The sequence below is a fragment of the Lycium barbarum genome, chromosome 2 (assembly GCF_019175385.1).
Source record: "Lycium barbarum isolate Lr01 chromosome 2, ASM1917538v2, whole genome shotgun sequence".
NCBI lineage: Eukaryota > Viridiplantae > Streptophyta > Magnoliopsida > Solanales > Solanaceae > Lycium > Lycium barbarum.
The window spans coordinates 143,805,372-143,828,244 of NC_083338.1; the positions used below are offsets into that span (position 1 = coordinate 143,805,372).

The 22,873-nt window shown below is 31.9% G+C and overlaps 2 protein-coding genes across 2 annotated transcripts; both read left to right on the forward strand.

Annotated features, from left to right (window-relative positions):
• The first annotated feature begins 271 nt into the window (after window positions 1-271).
• Window positions 272-5,366, forward strand: LOC132627766 (GPN-loop GTPase QQT1). The gene is made up of 10 exons (XM_060343342.1): window positions 272-551; window positions 1,281-1,325; window positions 1,458-1,537; window positions 2,141-2,215; window positions 3,119-3,222; window positions 3,321-3,477; window positions 3,595-3,682; window positions 4,316-4,388; window positions 4,485-4,615; window positions 5,038-5,366. Exons 1-10 carry the CDS (start codon window positions 460-462, stop codon window positions 5,111-5,113), a joined length of 921 nt encoding a protein of 306 aa, XP_060199325.1. The 5' UTR covers window positions 272-459; the 3' UTR covers window positions 5,114-5,366.
• Window positions 5,367-21,377: 16,011 nt separating this feature from the next.
• On the forward strand, window positions 21,378-22,413 carry LOC132623228 (uncharacterized). The gene has a single exon (XM_060337964.1). It carries the CDS (start codon window positions 21,525-21,527, stop codon window positions 22,275-22,277), a length of 753 nt encoding a protein of 250 aa, XP_060193947.1. The 5' UTR covers window positions 21,378-21,524; the 3' UTR covers window positions 22,278-22,413.
• The last annotated feature ends 460 nt before the right edge of the window (window positions 22,414-22,873 follow it).

The window sequence follows — 22,873 nt, forward strand, 5'->3', positions numbered from 1 at the left end:
TCTCCGTTAGTGCAATAGCGCAGTAAAATACTGCGCTATAGGTACTTTAGTAAAAAAAAATTTTGTTGAGGTATTTTGATTCAAAATGTTTTTTTTTGAGGCATTTTGGTTTCGGACTCCCTTTCGAGGGACATTTCGCGCCAAAAAAAGATTTCTTACATAGCATGAAATAGAAGCCCAATGGAACCAAAAAGCCCACTTTCTTAATTAAGCCCTTTAAATCACAGCCCAAATAACCTAATACTCAACCCATTTCAGCACAAAATCAAAATCTTCTCCATCTCAATTTTGCCTTTAAAACAGAAATTTGGAGAAATTCTAATTATTTTCTTTGCCTTTTCTTAAAACCCATAGCTGGGCCTGGGGTTTAGTAGTTAATGTATATTCCCATCGAGGATCATAATTCCTTTTTGTGTTGCTTCTCAAATTGAATATATCTTAAAATTAGAAGTTAGAAGAATGGTGTTTGGTCAAGTAGTTATTGGTCCTCCTGGTTCAGGCAAAACTACTTATTGCAATGGCATGTCTCAGTTCCTTCAACTCATTGGACGGTAACATATTTCAATCTTTTTTTTTTTTTTTTTTGCTTATTTATACAATCTTCTATGATTTCTTGGAATGTTTCTACTTTTTTTGTTATAAAGAACAAATTTTTATGGTTCTTTGATTGATTTTTTTGTATCATGTGCAAGAAAGATTATGAATTGTGAGTGTTAATGGTACTCTAGTAATTCATGGTTCTAAGATTTAAGAGAACAGGTTATTTTTTATTTGTATGACTTTTTAGTGTAGTTACAGACTTCTTAGTCAGTAAGGAGAAGAGTAAAAGATAATTACTTAGTAGGTGTTTGGGCATAGATTACAAATATTTTTCACTTTGTTTGGAGTTTATGGAGTTGGAGTTGTGTTTGGTTGTACTTTTTATAAAGAATATTTGGAATAATGTTGATGTTTGAATGTACTTCTTAAATTAATAAAACTTCAAAAGTGAGTTGGAAAACAGGTTATAAGTTGTTTTCCAAATTTGAAATACAACTTCAAGTTGGATTTCTAATTTTCAAAATTAAGTGACACTATTTTGGAAAAAAGTGAATAGTTTTTATGGCCAAACAAGGTCCTTAATATTGGAAGAAAGGACCAGACTAGAGTGGAATGGATGTATTGGGTCCATGTAGTTGGTTCAGGTAGTTGGATTGCCAGAGATTGGCGGCAGACGTTTGAATTGATTGTGCTCTGATCACTTACATTGATATAATCCCTCTTGATTGTTTAAATTGCAGGAAAGTTGCTGTAATCAATTTGGATCCTGCTAATGATGCTTTACCGTATCCACTTAAGTTATGTTTCTTTGACAGTGTCTCAATTACATATTTTGATGTCTAATTCAAGAAGATTGTTCATGTATAATAAAATAGGAAAACAGTTTATATGGTTAGGTTCTTCCTTATCTAATAAAGATATGAGTGTGCTGTGAATATTGAAGATCTAATTAAGCTGAGTGATGTAATGGCTGAACATTCTCTTGGTCCAAATGGAGGTAAGTCTACGTTCTCCCTTCTATTGAGACTAGTCTGCTGCCAGTTATTTAATAATAAGTTCAGGTTTCTAAACATGTGGATGCCACCATCATATTATTTAACCCTGTACCGGTACAATACTTTGCTTCAGACTCGGGGGCTATGTTATGAGCGTAACTAATCTATGGGAGGACATGGATGGGAAATTGTCGAATTACCTTTGGGACCCTAGTTAAAAGGAGCATGTGCACTATGTGTCAAGATGACTATGTATACTAGGGGAAGTATCCATTAGGGCAATGCTATTAAGTTGTCTCTGTATTTCTTAGTTGCTTAGATGAATTGTGGAACCCCCCTCCTTCTTCCTTTTTATTTCTTCTTCCCTTGGAAGATTTGATTACTAGTTTGGGGAATTTATAATACTTCGGAGATGAACTCTTATATCTGTATGTGAAATTCCAATTATCCATTTCAATACGATATGGATTCACAACAGGCTACCTCCATTACCTATTTTGGTGCAAAGTTCCTGTCAATATGTATAATGAAGGTTTCGTTCCTTTGTGTTATTATCCGATGCTTACTTGTTTTTTCTAACTCATAGCTTTTTTATTCTTCTGTAGGGCTTGTATATTGCATGGACTTCCTCGAGAAGAATATTGACTGGTTAGAGTCTAAGTTAAAACCTCTCCTTAAAGGTTGTTACAATTCAATCTAAAGATTAGTAAATTTTCGCTGAGATCAATGCAGCTCTATGCTTGGTAGTTTAGAAAATTTACTGACATCAATCTATACTTCTGTTTACACTATCATTGGTCCAATGAAGACCAAAAGGAATTGACTTTAGGTTCCTTCCTTCATGGAAGCGTTTATACTACTCTAGTGTTATCTAGTATAACAAGGGAAGGGACAATTTGTTAAGGGCCTCAAAGTTTCATATCTACGTTACCTTATCAAAAAAAAAAATAAAAAAAAATTCATATCTGTGTGGGAAGTGCTGTCTTTCTGCATCAATGCAACATTATCTCTGCTGTCAGCCAACGTGTTCATTGTCTTCTCTACTCCCCCTTTTACATCCTTCTTATCAGGTTACACTTCAACCTCCATTTTTAGTGAGTACGCCAGCAAAAAGGAAAATTCATTCAGTACCAACAGGCAGTGTACTTATTGCTATTACTGCCTTCCTATTCTGCCAGTGGCTTGGAGCTGCCGTTGTCACTTCATGTACATTTTACATTTAGATTTGAGAGAGTTGATGATTTTAGGTATACACTAAATATAACGCTTTCTATCAATCTAAACTTGAACCAACTCATTGAATGTGATGGAGCAGTAACACATCTGGTCAGGCTTGGCTAAAGAAGCACTACCAATGTATGCTCCTTTACTACAATGCTTTGCTTGCTTTCTTTTAGTTAGTTAATGCATGGAGTTTTTGTTTAGCATGGGCATTCTTAGATAAAGTTGTTGGAGGCGCCTTGACTTCTGAAGATGCAGCACATTCGTTGAAATTCTTTGACACAGTTTACTCGATGTCTTATATGGAAGTTGCAGTATTCCGAGCGTCACCCCAGCTTATTCTGATTTTATTTATTTTGCAGAGCACTATCTTCTCTTTGATTTACCAGGTCAGGTAGAACTATTTTTTCTTCATGAAAATGCAAAGAGTGTGATAATGACTCTTATAAAGAAGTTAGATCTTAGGGTAAGTCCCTTTTTCAGAACTATCTCATTTATTTCATCCTTCAGTATTATGCTTCCTATCGAGATTTAATTGCTCATTGCTTGGTTTATTTAATGCAGTTGACTGCAGTGCATTTAGTCGATGCTCATCTTTGCAGTGATCCTGGGAAATATGTGAGTGCGTTGCTCCTCTCGTTGTCAACCATGTTACACTTGGAGCTTCCTCATGTCAATGTCTTGTCTAAGATTGATCTTATTGAAAGCTATGGAAAGCTAGGTTAGTTCATCATATTCGTCCGGTTCATATTTTTTGGAACATTATTTTGGAGATTAGAGTTACAGGTATTTGTGGCTATTATGGAGTGCTTATTCTGTATTTCTCTTGTTCCTGCAGCTTTTAACCTGGATTTCTACACAGATGTCCAAGATTTATCTTATTTGCAGTATGAGCTTGGTCAGGATCCTCGCTCCGCTAAGTACAGGTGCTTGAATCCTTCACTTAAGAGAACTCCCTCAAAATGATGATTTTGTTTTTCAACTCTTCTTAATTCTTGCCGGCGCAATAATACACTTTTGTCTTTACTTTGTGGTAAGTTATCTAAATGTTTACTCATCAAGCTAAAGGAATCTATTGTTTAGTAACCATGAAGCAGGATTTTTTCAAGGGTAGTTTCTGGATGTTCTTATGCTACTAGGACAGAGATTTTAGGAAATCTTTTTGGCTGAGTACAGTGTTTTTATACAAGCTTTAGGAATGAATAACTTGATGCTCTACTGTTCCAATTTTGAAGAGTGAGTGTAATATTTTTGTAAATGTTGTGCAGTTTAATGGCTTGAGCTCTACCTTTGGCAGAAATTAATGGAGGGGAATGGTGTTCTTTCTTGTGTTCCTTTTTATGTTTAGTTGTCTATATATCGTCTCTATTTTAAGGCATTCCTTTCACTAATCTTGTTCCGGAAGGTGGTTGTGATCATAGTACAAGACCTAATCAAATCACCAAGAAAGGATCATTTTATGTAAACATCGTCCATTATCTGATACAAAACAATTGCGGAGAGTTTAAGGATCTTTTATCTAAACATAGTGTTTTTGCTCTGATGATTAAAAATTACAGAAAGCTTACAAAGGAACTTTGTGAAGTGATAGAAGATTATGGACTCGTCAACTTCACGACTTTAGATATCCAGGTATGATGTGATTGAGAGTGTCAACTTTATGGCTTTGAGATATCTTCTGTACTCATATTCAACATGGTTTAATTTTGAGCTTATTTACCATTTCAGGATAAAGAGAGCGTCGGGAATCTAGTTAAACTAATTGACAAGACCAATGGATACATATTCGCTGGCATAGATGCAAGTGCTGTTGAATTCAGCAAAATTGCAGTTGGTCCTGTTGATTGGGACTACTACAGATATCCTTTTTATTGTCGTTTAAGATATAAATGGACGCCATTCATTGAAGTCGTAATTTCAAAAGTTAGGCAGGCAAAATTACATGGTCTTATTTCCTTCTACTTGCACTCACTGATTTTATGAGTTGTAGATCATTCATTTGGCACTGATAAGGAAGTAGAGATTTTTATTCATTTCTTCATGATTCTACACGTTCCAAAACCAATTTTTTAAATCAAGTCCAGAACCACTTGCTTGTACTTTCCTATCTTGGCCTGTCAGTCGTTAGCTCTATTTCTGCTGGTCCTCACTCCTCATATATCATAAACAAAAAGCGATTTTTAGGAATATACATTGTGAAAGATATTTGATTGATTTTGTAGTACAAGGTTTGATTTTCTGCTGGCTGGTTCCCATGGTTGACCTTGACAATCCAATTTACAGTTGCGGCAGTGCAGGAGAAATACATGAAGGATGATGAAGACTCTGATATAACAAGGAGCAGTGATGCAAAATAGTTGGTCCACTAGGGAATTGCGCGGTTGTGACTATTTCTGAATACTGCTATCTTTTAGAAACTAATTATCCTAATGATGGTAGGATGCAAGCCTCATGTTGTTCTTGCGCGTGCATGTATTTACTCATTACTGAACTTTCTTTTTTGTACTAAAAGATGAACACCTGGTCACTTTTTATGCGGCCGTCAATTGTACAACAAAACATATACACTTCCTTACAATTATCTGATACAATGTGCATGTTCCATGATCATATAGGGCCTTAGCATTCGCACTGATGGTTGATCATAATCGTTAATTTGATGGTTCTTTGGGCAGTGTTTTGGTGACGTTGTTCAATCTTCCATTTGTGAAAACTTTTGAAGTTCCAAGTATGGCATTTCTACTTGGAAAGTTTTTTCTTGTTTTCCAACCTCAAGATTAGAACATTCAGTGACAAGCAGAACAGAACAAATGCTAAAAGAGTTCTAAGGCCCAAACACAAAAGTAAATAGACCAGCAATCTCTTACTATGATGAATCCTAATTCGTGATTGTCAAAAGAAATGTTACACTTCTTTTAAAAACTCAACGAGAAAGATTAGCAAATATTTTTTTCTTAATCTTTTCTGTAATTTCTTTTGATTAAAGTGGAAACTCTTGGAAGAGGGCTGCAATTGGCAGTGAAAATGGCATCATGTATTTTCTTTTAGTATATATATACATATATGTATATGTATATATATACACACACATTAGGAAAGGTAACAGACTAATATGAACACCATAAAATTCATTTCGTCCTCTCTCTCTCTCTCTCTCTCTCTCTCTCTCTCTCACACACACACACACACACACACACACACACTCTTCTAATTGTTATGACAATAATCTAATTGAGATCTTATTCGCTTCCAGAAGCCCAGATTTATTTATTTTATAGTGTAGAAAAGATTAGCGGTGATTTAATTTACTTGACTTGCACTGGAGGGTTTTGGCCAAAATGTCATCAGTGACGACACCCACGTCTTTCCCCCTCACTCACCGTGAGGAAAAAGAGAGGAAAAAATAAAACAAAAAACAAGACACTTTTGCAATTTATGAGGTGTTCTTTAGGAGTGTGTTATGTATAATGTCTGAAATTAATTAGGACTTTGGACAGAAATTCTATATTTTTCTAGAAGGGAAATGGACCAATAACACATTCTTTGTAATAGAATTTATATACGAGCTAAATTAGATGACATAATATATAGTCATAGTAAACACATTTCCTACGAACATTACATCAAATTATAATAATAAGGACCTTTTGTAGTGTTTGTGCCTTCAAATTCAGTAGTTTTTCAAAATTTTAAAGAATTTGATTTCTTTTCCTAAAGTAACGCAGTACTACTTTTAATTAACAAATACTTTGCAAACGCAGAGTTTGAAAAGCCGAAAAAAGAATTTCAAATGATTTCCAACGAAATGCCTTACTAATGAAAACGTTGAAGAATGTTCATACTTGATAAAATTTAACATGGTACAAGACAAGAACAGTTAAATTGACCATGACTTCACCTAATTTTCTCTTTCTTTGTAATTTTCCAAATATGTAGGCCGATGTAAAATGTAATCCATGTCCGAACCCTTATCTCAGCTTTGATAACTATCCACACACACCACAAATTCAAGGGGATGATTCGTTTTCGTCAATGAGGATATTTTTTCCCCTGATAAGTGACTTAAATTAAAGAGAGAAATTAAAGTCTACTTGGATCTCTTGACAAGGATGTTTTGCACTTAGTACCTATATTGTTCATGAATTATGATTTTATTGCTTGCATCGTCATATTTAACACCATTGAACCTTCAATTATGCTAACGTAAACTAGTAAACGAAATATCTAGTAGTGGTTCCTAGAGTTTTGAGATGAAGATTTAATTTGTTACTATTGTTAAAGATAAGACAACATCTTAGAGTGTAATAAGGGAAAGAAATTCAAGAAGAGGGAATGATTTTTGGCGTGATCTGAATCATAAAGCTTAAGTGATACGGATAAAATTACAACCACAAAAGTTTCAAGTGTGCTCTGATTTACTTTTTGCTGTTATTGGCAATTACAATATTTGATTGGTTACACTTGAAAATCGATTATTCACACGTCTTTCACGTACGTATTATTTCTTGAACTAATTAACTACAAAAGAGGCCTAGGGATTTAATTGATCTTATTATATCTATAGGTTAATTATTTGATTTTCTGGGGGCTGGTTCTATGGTTGACGTCGTTGACTAGGTACGTGCCAGTATACAGCTGCAGAAGTGAATGACGAAGACTTTGAACAAGGACTAATGATTTAAAATAGTGAAAAGGACTAACAACTATTAGCGGTCCTCGTCGTTTGTACCATATATATCATATGCCTGAATAATTTACTTGTAAGGAAATATTTGCTCCAAGTCATATTTGATAAATTAGAACAATTGTGAACTCTTCTAGAAAAAACCTCGTTCTGGATATGCTACTTTAAATGCGAGATTTTTTTCTTTCTTTCCCCTTCTTAAAATTAGAATAATTCAGTGAACCCAACAAGTATTGTAATTAAAGGAACGAAAGCATAATGCTGAAAGTTTAAGGCCCCAAACAAAATGAATAAACAAAGCAGCTCTCTTTTCATTTCACTTTGCAACTTCTTCAAGGTGGGGTATGCAGCATGAGCTAGCTGTGACGCAAAGGAGAACTATAATTAATAATATAATTAGAATAATTTGAAAACATAGATGCTTAATATTAGGTTATAAGAAATTAAGAATAGTTAGAGAAGGAAATAGGTGTAAATGCAAGATTGAGAGGGTGTGCTCGACGGATACATGTAGAAAAGGAGCAAATGTGTACCTTGATAAAAAATCAAGTAAATGGAAATATGGAAATCCATAGAGGACCTTTTGGGCATCCTTTCTAGAAATCTTGAAAAATTGGGTTTTATCATCATTTAAATAGTTCTGACAAAGCACGTTGCTTCTTTTTTAAACGTAAAATCAGAAAGGCTAGACTATAATTTTTATTTATACTTTCACAATATATATAATGGGGAAACTCTTGGATTTCTTTCAAAATCATAGTGCAGTGACAAACTAATATGTACAACTGAAAATTAATTGATTTCCTTTCTCTTTCTCTGGTTTATTTTTCTATTTTGTGACACAATAATTTAGAAGAAATCGATCGATCTAATGCACTCCCAGAAGCCTATAATATTACAGTAGTACATATATAGGAGTACTATAAAATTCAGAGACGGATCCAGGATTTAAATTTTATGGGTTCAATCTTTTAAGATTTAGCTTGAATCCATTATGTTTTAAAAGTTATGGGTTCATGCCTACTATTTATTGCAATTTTACTAATTTTTTACACACAAATTTATACGCCGCATCGAAAGTTAGGGGTTCAATTGAACCCCGTATAGAATGCTACATCCGCCACTGCTATAAATTAAAGTATGTTATGTTGATTTTCAGAATTTCTTGCTTTCTACCGAATCCCAAGGAAAAATTTGTGTCCAAAGTGTCACGAGTTGACTTTCTCTTAACCTTGACTTACCAAGCGAGTATTCCTTCAATCATATACATATATCAAATTAAAAGAGAGCTCGCAGAGTAATAAAGAAATAGCACATGTTCCTTCAACGTATACAATATCTTCAGTACTTCTGGAATGTATGAGTAGTGATCGAGTTAATAAAGTCCTGTCTTCTAGAATGTATATATGATGGATCAGATCAGATCTTAATTAGTTAGATGCTCTTCATCAGTTTCATTTATCACATAATATACGCCAACATATAAATGAAGATGCATGCATGACTCAATTAAGTTCATAAATGAGGTCTTCATCAGTTCACTGTGCATGGAAATATTGAAGTTTCTAGATAGCTTGTTCGAGTTGCTATGATCATGATCAATCCATATGACTGATCTTTTACTTCTTATTTTTCCAAACAATATGCCATAATATATTTGGTAACTTTTAATCTCAACATTCTCTATATAATATGTTTAAGACCACAAAATTCAAATTAAAGACATTTATTGATATAAATACATATTTATATAGATACATCTTTAATTTAAGATCACAAAATTCAAAAATCTTCTGTAATTTTCTAAAGTGTCTAGTGAAACTAAGACACTTAAATTAAAATGGTGAGCGTACTAAACTTCCTTGTGACGGGATAAAAAAGGCTCTAGCTAGCGAAAATGCCAGGTTATGATGGTATAGCGGTCCAAATTAAAGAGAAAAATCAAACTTGAATCCCCTGTTACATATACTAGTAGTAATTTTGAGTTATCTCGGTTTATATTTCGTATGGCAATTTGTACTTTGTATTTTCAAAATCACGTGCTTCCTGCGATTCAATTCTTCAACGTATGCCTTACTAATTTCCTTATAACCTGCAGTAATGTTTGATTGAAGCCAAATATTATATTCAAGGATAAACCAAACAAGTCATTGTTTTTATCTTTCTGGATAATGTTTGAATAAGCTGAAACAATATACATTTTCCTAAATATTGTAAATTCTAATTAATTAATCATCCAATACCACACCATGCATGCAAAATTATTCTGTCTGTCCATTTCAAAAGCTAATAATTCGTAGTACAAAATTAATGAGTTGTCAATTCAAATGTGAAATTTGTCTTTCGTAAACATAGACAGTATTTAGGATTCTGGGGAAAAAGAAAACTTTCGAAAATGATTTGTGGAGATTTATAGAAGGATACTAGTGTCTGGACACGTGCGTTGCACGTGTATTTCATGCTAATGGGTACAACGTTTTAAAATAATTTATTTATACTAAAGCATACCTGTATATGATGAGCGACACAAATTTAAATGCAAAATGATTAGATATGTAAGTTGAATAATTATATTTAGTTAGGCAAGTTCAATGTGTGACACTGTGTAATGAGACTAATTTTGATATTTTAGGTCCTTATATTACATAATACTTTCTTATAGGTCGACGATGTTTTTGATATATGTTCCATTCTGACTTCTTGATTGTAGGTTTGCTTGTCGGTCGGTTCTATTTTAAAGGTCATCGGGTTTAACTTATTGATTATCGGTATGTTGAAATGTGATATGTTAAATCATTATAAAACCGTTAAGATATCTATTACTTGGTTAGTCAGTAATTGATTGTTAACGCTTCGGTTTGAAGAAATAACTAAGCATGCCTACGGAACCACTAAACACTAAAGTACTCTATAAGGGACCGTTGGTTCTTTAAAGTTTTTGCTCTTTTTTTTTCCAACCTTTTTCTTTTACAAAAATAGTTTGGTTATATATTGTAGTTAATTTTTTTCACTTTGACTTAAAGTTGTTTTGCAAAAATAAAAAATTGTTCTGACCACCTTTTCAAGTAAATTATATCCAATTAGTTTATTGTAATAACAAAGAATCAGAAAAATAATTTCGAATCAATTTTTTTTACTTTTGTCAGCCGAAAAGGATATATTTGAGTCACTTGTGTAACGGCAAAGGTATAAACACACCGCTTTTTTAACGGATGGTGTATTTACTCTAAATCGTATAGTATAGGGGTATATAATTTGGACATTTTCCCTACAAAATATAACACATGTTCCTTCAATGTTTACAAGTCTTCACCTCTAGAATGCACAATTAATGGAGTGGAGAGTTAATAAAGTATTCACTCGTAGAATGTACCAGATAGATAATTAGATGCTCTTCATCAGTTTCATTCACATGGGCCAAGAGAATGAAGACGAGTCAAGTTTTCATTAATGAGTTCTTTGGAGATGGAGCTTCTAGATATAACTTGGACGAGCTAGCGGCTACGACCATGATTAATTTTGGATCCATCTCCACATATACACTTTTTTCTTTAAAGAGTTTAAGTTCTATGGTATATAAAGTCTCTCATTTTTAGATACTTCTAGATAAATTTGAACCCTTTTAGATTGGAAGATCGGTTCAAAAGGACCGAGATGGATCTCAAATTGGATTCAATAGAGTTCTATTATCAAGAAGAATAAGACGTGGGAAATTGTTAATTTACCTCCCCGAATGAACATGCAAAAATACTTATATAATTAAATCACACATAAAAAATTAAATTATATATTTTATAACAAATGTTTAATGATAATTCAATAACATGAAACAGATCGATTGCCTTTCTTCCTTTTAATCTTGTTTACGATTTGTGCACCATGAATCTGTTCCAGTGTCATCATCTTTAATTGTCTATATTTGCGTGACACAAGTTCTATCGTGTCTTATTAATATTCAATGAATCTATCCTCCAGTCTCATTTATTTTGTGGCCAAGAGGAGTTTCAGCTTCAGACTTTGCATATGTTTTCCATTGTTACTTATTAAATTTTTATTTACATCCTAAACAAGATAGAGATTCTACAAATAAGTTGTCAATATATTCCATGTCCAAAAACAAGATCTCATCTTTGAGTATTAGCTTTTTAGAAAAAAATAATTACAATATTCCAAATATTACAATTTTCGTAAACCACTCACTAGTCCCCTTGCACTAATATAAGGCAAACTAGTTCTCATGAAATTTTTAAACTAACTCTGCTTTCATTAATAAGTGAGTCCTTGAGGTACCCGTTAATAAAAGTTATCCATATCGCGTGTTTAAGCCATATCTTACTAATTTATCAACCATAATAAATTAAGGTAAAAATCTATAATAATTAGCTATGATTTTATGATTATCATGTTTGTGAAGACATCTGTTATATAGAATTGATTTAAACAACTGTGCGGGTAAGTATTTTCCATACCAATGACTGTTGTGTGCATTTATGATCCCCGAATACTAGTGGTGGTGGCACATCAGGTAAGACAATAGAGCCATTCTTTTTAAAATCACGAATAATTTGAGGTATAAAACTGTGATAAAATGCAAATACAGCCCATAATAAATGTGTGTAAATATAGTGTGTGTATATATATATATATAATATTTAGATATTAAAACTTCACTAGTACTACTTTTTGAGCTTACAACCTCGTTTGGCGGCTAGACCGTTAGGGAGGGCCCTGCACTTGCCTAGTATGTCATCAATAGCCTTGGTCCCTTGGATTAATGACATCCACAATTAACTTATTTTAAATTAATTGGTAGTTGTACCGTATATGTTCAATTATGTTTTAGACTCGATAAAACTGAAAGATAACAATGAATAAAAATAATCAAACTATTCGTAAATTTCATCTGTATACATAAAGAAAAGATGATATTATTTCTTAGTGACAGAGCTCATATTTCAGTAAGAGGATTCAAAACATGAAAAGTAAACATATGAAGAAGCTAAGGAGATTCAACATCTTTTATTTATATATACACATTTAAATAAAAAATTGAAACTTATGTGTGTGTATATATATGTATAATTTTTTGACGTTGCGGCACCTGGCTCCGCAACAGTTTCCTCTATCTAATAATATTTAGCGAAATATTTATTGCGATTATGTTGATGGCCTATTTCACATTTATTTCTTTTTATCTAAAAATTTAAATTAATGGATGCTAATTTAATTTCATGCCGCCTAGTCCAACACGCCCCACCTATGGCTATGACCTAATAATAACTATTTAAGACTCTATATTACAAAACATAATGATACTTTTTCTTATTTACAAAACATACCAACAAAATTACAAAGTATACCAGATTAGAGTTTAATGGGATACCCACGATTTTCGGCTTTTTTTAAGGAAAAAAATCTGATTTTAAATGTGGACTTAATTTTAGGATACTTACCATTCAACCTCTTCTTCTTTTTAAAAATATTTCTCTCTCTCTTTCTCCCTCTATGATAGACACCATTTTCATACCTAAAATCCATCTTCTCTCCAGATATAAATTTTCAAATCAATATTACAAAGTATTTTTGATTACTAACTTATGTATTAATTGTATATAAAAATTGATTTGTATCGTTTTGAGATATATACGATCATTATGTGTTTTGAAAATCTGTATAAATTATATAAACTGCAGTTTTAAAAAATGTTGAAAACTAATGTATGTGTGAAATGTGTATGGAGTCTGCTATATGTCATTTTTTAGATATATGCGACACAATGTGTATGAAATGCGAACAAATTCAATATCAATTAGTCTTAAAAATGTTGAAAACTGATATGTGTATGAAATGTGGATGAAATTTGGTTTGTATCAATCAGAAAACTTATTATGCATGTATACTTTCTCATAATCTATACATATTTTGATTAGATTTTATATAATTTATATGCACTTTATCATAATCACAATATATATACAACTTTTATACATATTTCATACGCAGAAATTATAACGAATTTATACATTTATACATATTGCATATAAAAATTAATATATATGTCACGACCCAAATCTGACACTCAGGGCGTGACCGGGCACCTTTCGAGCTTCTACCCATAAGGCGAACCCTCTAAGCTAATCATGCGAAAATTAACGAATAAAATGGATAATACGCAAAGTCTCATAATATAAAGAAAAGTGCGGAAGCGAAATACAAATACTGAGTCTTGCCCATAAACCCCATAAAATGTCTAAGTCATGGAAATACTAGTCTGAATATAAAAGTACGAGACGTAGCTCGGAATACTACTAAGTCAACTAAAGAAGAAGAGGCCGCCATGATCTAATGGTGGCTCACCTCCACTGAACTGGACTGAACAAAGCTGGAATGAATCAAGTATCGACTACCTGGTCACCGTTAACCACACCTGCACACATACAACATCAACAAGTGTGAGTCTAAAAGACCCAGCAAGATCATCGACACTCTCAGCTTACCCCTGGGGCAAGTCTTTGAAGTTCCTGATAATGCATAAAAGCAATTACACAGTACAAGTATATTAAATATATACAAACACTGAAGCTAAGCTAAAATCATGAAGCACAACCAAGCAGAACATGAAATACTCTAAATCTGAATCTATGCTCACGGGACATAATACGTATTTATCTATGTCTTATCCCGTTTTCCGGAGAGGGCATTATTTACCCCCATCTTACCCGAACGAGCAATACATGAAATACACTGAATCTGAATGTATGCTCACGGGACATAGTACGTATTTGTCTATGTCTTACCCCGTCTTCCGGAGAGGGCATTATTTACCCCCATCTTACCCGGGTTACTTAAAATTCTAGCATCTATCTCTCACCGAACATCAACGGGACATGTGAATGTATGCCCCTCTGAAGATATGATAAGTGGAACATACATCCATTCAATACCACTTCTAAACTTTACACTTATATAAATAGTATCTATTTAAGCGAAATTACGCTAAAGGACTCATACGGTCATTACTTGAGAAACTTGGAAATTATCCAATTTAGATCATGCTTGCCCACTCACACGAACTAAATGGTTTAAATGCATACATACAACACAAACCATATGCTTTTTATGAAAAGCAAGTAAACTAAGAGTTAAAGCCTCACTTGCCTTATAACCGGAACGCAACTCTCTTGAAGGGTCAAATCTTCAAACAATCTCCAATAGCCTCAATCTATTTAATTCCATAAATAAATATTCCGAACTAGTCTAGGAAAACTAATCCTATAATTTTTGGGTTTAGAACTAAATCCCAACATCCCCAACCTTGATTCCATAATTCTTTTTTTTAAAAAAAGGTAGAAACTGTAATTTAGTACCACTAATAAGCAGTTGTATATAAATATAATATATATATATATATATATAAACTAAAGATACAGTTCATAGCACACTGTAATCCTCACGTTAACTTTTCCTATGCAAAATTTAATCAATAATTTGAATGATGTATGTGTAGCTAGTAATAATGGGTATACCCCTTTGGCATTATTAGGAAAATAATTATAAGATAAAGAAAGAAAAATAAAGAAAGGAAGAAAGAAGAAAGAAGAAAGGGACGAAACCCAAAAAAAATAGGCACTGTACGAAATATGCACAAGAGAATTGCTACTTTTACACTTTTGAAATCAACTTTTCATGCTTAATTCTACAATTTTCATGTTAGCACCATCATGTGGACCCCCTTAATCATTACTCTCAATTATGCCTGTCAACCGGTTCCAACCGGAACCAGATCGGGAACCGGTTAGGAAACCGGCCGGTTCTGGTTCCAAAACCGGAACCGCCTAACTGGTTCCGGTTTAACCGGTTTCGGTTAACCGGTTTTAAGGTTCAAACCGGAACCGGTCCGGTTTGGATTCGTTAAAATATTTTTGTTTTGTTTTTTTGTATTATATATATATATTATAGTATTTATTTGTATATTGTAGGTATATTTACATATGCTATACAATTTTATAATTAAAGTTTAAATATTTACTGACTAACAGCAAGTCAGCAATACAGAATAGTGCTTTTCGTACACATATATATGTATAACTTACATATACTTATATTTATGTACTATATACTCTATATACTTATATATATGTATAACTTAATATATATATATATATATATATATATATATATATATATATATATATATATATATATATATATATATATATACTATATGTACTTATATATATGTAGTATATACTTATATATATGTATAACTTAATATATATACTATATATAGGATAGCTTAATATATATATAGGTATAACTTAATATATATACTATATATACATATCTACTATATATACAATATATACTTAATATATATACTATATATATTTATATAATATATATACTTATATACTATATATACTTATATATGTGTATAACTTAATATATATAGTATATATACTATATATACTTACTTATATACTATATATACTATATATACTTACTTATATACTATATATGTACTATATACTATATATAAGTAAGTATATATAGTAAGTATATATAGTATACTTACTTACTTATATATGTGTATAACTTAATATATATAGTATATATACTATATATACTTGTATATATGTACTATATACTATATATACTTACTTATATACTATATACTATATATACTTACTTATATACTATATATACTATATATACTATTTTTTCTATATATACTATATATACTTATATATGTTTAAGTATACTATATAACTTAAGTATATTCTTAGTATATTTTAGGTATATTCTTAACTTAATAAAAGTAAAAATATAAACACAAGTAAATAGAAGAAAGCTCAATGAGCCATATATTTTATTCATTCTTGGATAACATTTATTTGCAAGTTGTATTTTTTTTTAACTTGCAAATAATACATGAGTTATACAAAAATAGTAGAATAATAAAATCACCAATTTTGAACCATTTCGTTAATTTCCCCCACATCATATTCGGTCATGGAAATATCTTCAAAGTCTTCCATTTGGTCCGGTCCACTAGCTATCAAATCTTCAATTTCTTCCTCTTCGCCTTGCTCCGCTTCTGAGTTTTGGTTGCGTCGCTCCGATCTAATCCAATCTCGAATGCACACTAGTACTTGCAAGCTAAAGCCGGATAATGAATGTCTATGGTCTCCAATTTGCTGTCTTCCTTGGCTAAATGCGCTCTCCGAAGCCACGGTTGATACTTGAACCGTAAGGATATCTCGAGCCATTCTTGAAAGTATCGGATAGCTTGCCTTGTACTTCTTCCACCATGCTAAGACGTCCACCTCATCCAGTTGGCTGATATCCACATTTGGCTGCATCAAATAAAAGTTAAATTCATCAAAGTTTGCAGTAGAAGAAGATGTAGGCTGTGAATGTAAAACTTTTAAACCCGACAAGCCTTTTTTGCTACTATGAGAAGTAGTAGGGCGTGGAGCAACTGGTGTAGCACGTTCTTCCAAACTAGAATAATGAGTAAAAACTCTTCTAAACTCATCATCAATAGCGAGATCGGCTTCAGCTAAAGATGGTTGAACTCCCTCTTCAATTTCTAAAAATGTATAAATTTGACTAACCAAATTTTTAGTATAAGACACTTTTAAACAAGGATTTAAAAGGGAACCCAATATAAATAAAGTTGGGATGGGAAAAAAATACTTCTTAAATTTGATTATCATTTCAAAAATAGCCACTTGATAATCGGGTTTATATTTATACTCTTGTAAAACTCTAGCTATTTCCGCTAAGTAGGCTAAAATTCCGGTTACCGTGGGATAGAATTGTCTAGAAAAAGCAAGAGTTGCATTATAAAAATTTTCTAAGAGTTCAATACATTCTTTAACATCTTCCCAATGCCTATAAGTTAACCATTCCTCACTATCAATATTATATTTGTTGTGAACTTGTTGTATGGGAATCCTATACTCATATGCTTGTTGTAGCATAATGTAAGTGTAGTTCCACCTAGTCTCAATTTCTACTTGAATTTTCTTAGGTCTAAGGTTATTTTCCACACAAGCATTCTTAAAATCTCTAATTCTTCCCCTATTAGCATTACAAAAAAGAAATGCAACAGCATTTCTAACTTTTTGAACAGAATCATCAAAATGCATAAGACCATCTTTAACAATTAAATTTAAAATGTGACAACTACATCTTACATGAAAAATATTTCTTAGAGGATGTTTTATTTCTCCTTTTAAAAGACCAATTGCCTTTGTATTATTAGAAGCATTGTCTAAAGCAATACAAAGTGTTTTTCTATAAATGTTAAAAAATCTCATTATAGTAGACATTGAATCGGCTAAAAGTTTTCCATCGTGACGACCTTTTCCTTCGTCATATAAAAAAGCTATAATTCTTTTTTGCATAACCCGGTTGTCATCAACCCAATGACATGTAATAGCAAAAAAATCTAAATGGTTAATACTAAGACCCAAATCAGCGGTAAGACAAACATTACAATTTAAAGAATTAAACACATGACGCAAATAAAATCTATATTTTTTAAACAAATCTATAACATCGGCTCTACAAGTACTTCTAGGAATACCCTCAAATAACGGGTTATAACAACGTTGAATGTAAGTAACAAACCCCAAACCCGAGGGAAAGGAAAATGGTAAACAATCATAAGCTACCATTTTAGCTATTTCTACGCGTTCTTTTTTCTTGTCATACTTAAAATTTCTACCGGTTCATGGGTCTATGTGATTGTGCAGGACCTGTATCTCCTATAGGATTTTCGGGGGGTTGTGTTTCATCATCATCATCATCATCATCTAAGTCTTCATTAAAAGTGTCGGTAAAATGTTGTTGCATTGCCTCATGACCTAAAAGTGGATTATTTCCACCAACATCAATACCTAAATTAGGTGTTTCTTCCACAAATGTTTCCTCATTAAGCGCACCCCTAACAGTACGACTACTACTACCGGCACCACGTCTTAATCTCTTTGACATTATTAAATAGAAATAATTTAAATCACAATCAAATAAATCACAAGAAAATAAATTACAACAAATTAAATTGCTAGAATTAAATTGCGTAAATTAAATTTCAAAAAATAAATTGCTAGAATTAAATTGCTAGAATTAAATTTCGAAAAATAAATTGCTAGAATTAAATTGCAAAAATTAAAGATAGAGTTGGAACGAAGGTACCAAATTGCCGGAATAATTTCCAACAAAGCGAAGGCGGCTAGAATTGCAAATCCACCAAAGCTACTTCGGATTGTTGCAAAATCACCAACTCCACCAACAATATTATAATTGCAAAATTAATAATTGAAATTTCAAACTATAATAAGACTTTGTGGCTAATTATTGCAAAGTAACTATAATTGAGAGATTGAGATTTGAGAGAAAGATGAAGAAGAGTTAATTGAAATGAAAATGAAGAAGGGTTTATATAGGGGTGGGGGAGGGGTTAAAGTGTTAAAAAAAAAATTGGGGGCCAAAAATTAAGAAAATGACTGTTTGGCAACGACCATTTTTGCAAATGGACCGTTGCCAACGGTCCATTACCGAGGCCCAAGTCCAACGGCTCTTTCCTTTTTTTTTTTTTTTTTTTTTTTTTTTAAAATTTTAACCGGTTTAACCGGTCCGGTTCCGGTTAAACCGGTTTAACTGGTTCCGGTTAAGAAAAATTTAGAACCGGACCGGTTATACCGATTCCGGTTCCGGTTCCGGTTACCGGTTAAAACCGGTTACACGGAACCGGTTGACACCTTTACTCTCAATAGATTCTTGTCATTCCTATCACACTAGACAAGACAACACATCGCTGCAACATAGAAATTTTCATATCCTAAAAGTTAATGACATAAATATCTGATGCTTTTCTTTTAACTCAAGGAGAATTTTCACTTGACTGCTATATTTTGGAAGCAACTGCAAACCCTATGCGGTTCTCCTTCCCTCGTTCTTTTTTTTTTCTTTTTCTTTTAAGGCTAATAACTAGAATAATGATTTTTCTGAATTCTAACTTTCACCTTAACGTGACTAGTGGTGAAGTAGTGGGCCTGACCCACTAATTTACTTTTAATTAATTCACCATCTATAATATTATATCATATAGATAATATTCTCAACAATAAATATATATATATATATACATATTATATGGATATAATGAGTACCTGCTATGATATGAAACTAGTTACAACTATTAAGCTATATTTAGGGACGTAACTTTAAAATTCACTTGGAAAATATCGGGTTGTTACAATATATTAATTTTATGGTGTATGAACTTTGTATTTGTATAGAATCTGGTTTGTATCAATTACAAGTTTATTATACGTATTTTTCTCAAAATTTATACATACTTTGATTAGATTTTATACTATTTATATGTACTTTATGTTAATCAAAATACACATACCATTTTTTATACATATTTCATATATAAAAATTATAAGAATCTATTTAGTTATACATATTGCATACGAAAATTATACATATATGTTTTTTGGTGTATGAACTATTTACATAAAAATTACCGATTATAATGGACTTTTTGAGTAAAAGTTGGAGAAAATTAGGTAATAATATCTCTTAATTTTGAATAAGAGAGAAAAGTGGATGAAATAAGGAAGCAAAAGTTGGAGAAAATAAGGAAACTATATCTCTAAATTTTGAATGGAGAGAGAAAAGTGGATAAAATAAGTAAAATGATTTTCTTACCTTATTTAATGTGTTTTATTTGCTTCTTTTTAATTTACCTAATTCGTATAGATTTATAATAAGTCTATTGATATATTTTGTAAACTGAAAAATATCGTCATGTTTTGTAAATATACCCTCTTACGATGTACATATATGTTTTTTGCCGTAAAAAGAACTATCCAGAAGCAATATTAAATTCTTTGCGTGAAGTATCAATTTTATGACAGTTAAAATGGATTACTTGAACAAAAAACGTTTTCTTTGAATTTAAGGATTTACTTTTTCTCCCGGTTAATCTAATCTAATGATTTAAGAACAGTTAATTAAGCTTGTGCAAAAGTCAATTCCTAACGAAAATCCTCTTGCCAAAGCTAGTCACCGATTATGTATTGCGATAACTATAGGTTTTGTAGGATGATTTCATAAAATGAGAGATAACATTTAAAGAAGCTGGTGTGGTTTGAAATAAGAATAAAAAGTTGAAAAATTTAGCAAATTTATTACTTTAGAAATAAAAGAATATTTTTTAGACCACCAAACTTATAGTTTAGAGGTATTAGTGGAAGCCTTTCATATTATTAGCATAACTGCATAAGTAATAGGTGCAACCAAAAAATGTAAAGTTTAGGGCGTCTTAACTTGTCATCCAACCAATAGTTTTTTTTTTTTTTTTTTAACCATTTTTTTAAATTATATATAAAGGAGGGAAAGGAAAATGGGAAAGAGATAACAAGGTGAAAGTTCAGGCTATGAAACCAACTGCACTACTAAAATTTCACCATAGATTGTTTTAATTATTTGTTTCACAGTTAAATATTTATTTTATGTACTAAATTTTTTAATATAAATTTAGGATTTAAGCAAAAACCCTGAGGGAAGTCCAATTCTTACGGCCCTGCCTTTTGAATTATAAGAACTTCAGGCGGGAAAAAAATAATTATAATATCTTAAAGGATAAATTAAGCTTTTAAGCCTATGTATATAATTATAATATATACATGATAGTATCAATATGTCAGATCTGGACCAAATCAAATTTTATTACCATTCAATATCATATAATTTCCTTGTGGATTACCTCTTTTGCAAGAATTAGGAAAGTCAAACATCATCAATGTCCTCAATGAAGCTTCTATAGAATTATTAATTCCTCCTTTTTTAATAAAATATGTCAAGTCCCCTATTTTTTATTTGACTATTCACTATTCCCGCTTAGATCAGGTCTTCCAAACAGACTTAAATAAAGCTCATTTCTCCTCTCTTTTTCCTTTGAAACATAAATCTACTCAATCCCACAACTAAAGTCAATATCTCATTCAAAAAAAAAAAAAATCATATTCTTCATTCACAAAAATTCCCTTTTGTATTATACAATGGTTAATCCATTTATTTGTGGATCTTTTCATCATCAAGATGAAGATGATATGGAAATGTTCAGCCCATGTTCAACTCCAAAAAGATCAAAAAAGAATTTGTCAAGAACAAGGTCTAGCAGCAAAAATAATCCTTATTCAGACAGAGGCCTTGACAAATTCTCTGAACTTTTAGCTGTCCTTGAAGACAAGAAACAGAGGATTTATTCCCAAATTGGCCCTGATGATATCTCTTTTGTACGTTTTGTTTTTTCGAATTCCAATGATGTCAAGCCCATTGTTGTAAAGTTGAAGGACAAGAAGCCGTCAACAAATGTTATCGAGGACAATAAGCAAACCCCTGAAAAAATAAAATCTCCCAAAAAGCAATCGACTAGTGAAGCAGACAAAGATCGTCAAGAAGGAAAAATCGAGCCCAAGAGAGTTTCTTGGAACTTAAAGTGGGAAAATTTGAAGAGGCCTATGTTTTATTTACCGGTGACTATAATTTTGATATTGGTATTTTTGGCTATTTATGGAAGGTCATTTGCAATAATGTGTACTTCAATTGGATGGTACTTAATTCCTTCTATTGGAAGCTCAAGATCAAGCACAAGTACAAGAAAACCAAAGAGGAAGAAGGAATATACAAGAAGATTTAGTGAGAAAAATCTTGTTAGTGCAGGACCAACTTCTCCAAGAAGTGTTATGCATGGACCAATTGATAAATTACCACCAACTGGTAAACATGGCCATAGGAAAAGCTGGTCATGATTTAAAAAAAAAAAAAAAAAAAGGTATCTTGATCGTGTGAATTATCTTCTTTAAAATTATGACTTTTCAAGTCTTCTTTTGTTTCAACAAAAAAAAGAAGTTTCTTTCTTTGAGTTTATGCATTGTAAATTCTTTTGCTGATTTTGTACATGTTGTCTTGTTTGAGTTAGACTAGAAATTTAGTCACTCTTATGACATGTTCTTGTAAATTAGAAGTTTAGAACTATGTTTGTTAACATAACAAGTTATGCTGGTTTAACCGAATTGAATTGTACTGTTTTTTTAGAATTCAATGAAATCATAGTTTTTCTTCTGTTCTTACTAGCTGATTCTTGATCTCTCACATTGACAATTTAGAAATTAGATGTCTTAACAACTGGTTATTCCCTGGAATGTAAATGCTGATTTTAGATGTTTAAGTTCTTCTCTTTCCAAGAATATGGGTCCTATAGTTGCTTCCCCTCGATTTGGTAACAGAGGTGTACAAAAATTTCCTTGGACAGTCGGATAGAGATTGGCCCTTGATTGCAAAGGCAGAAAGGAGCTTGCAAGACCCACCTGTCGAGCAAGTCGGCCTTAGTGATCCAACAATGTCC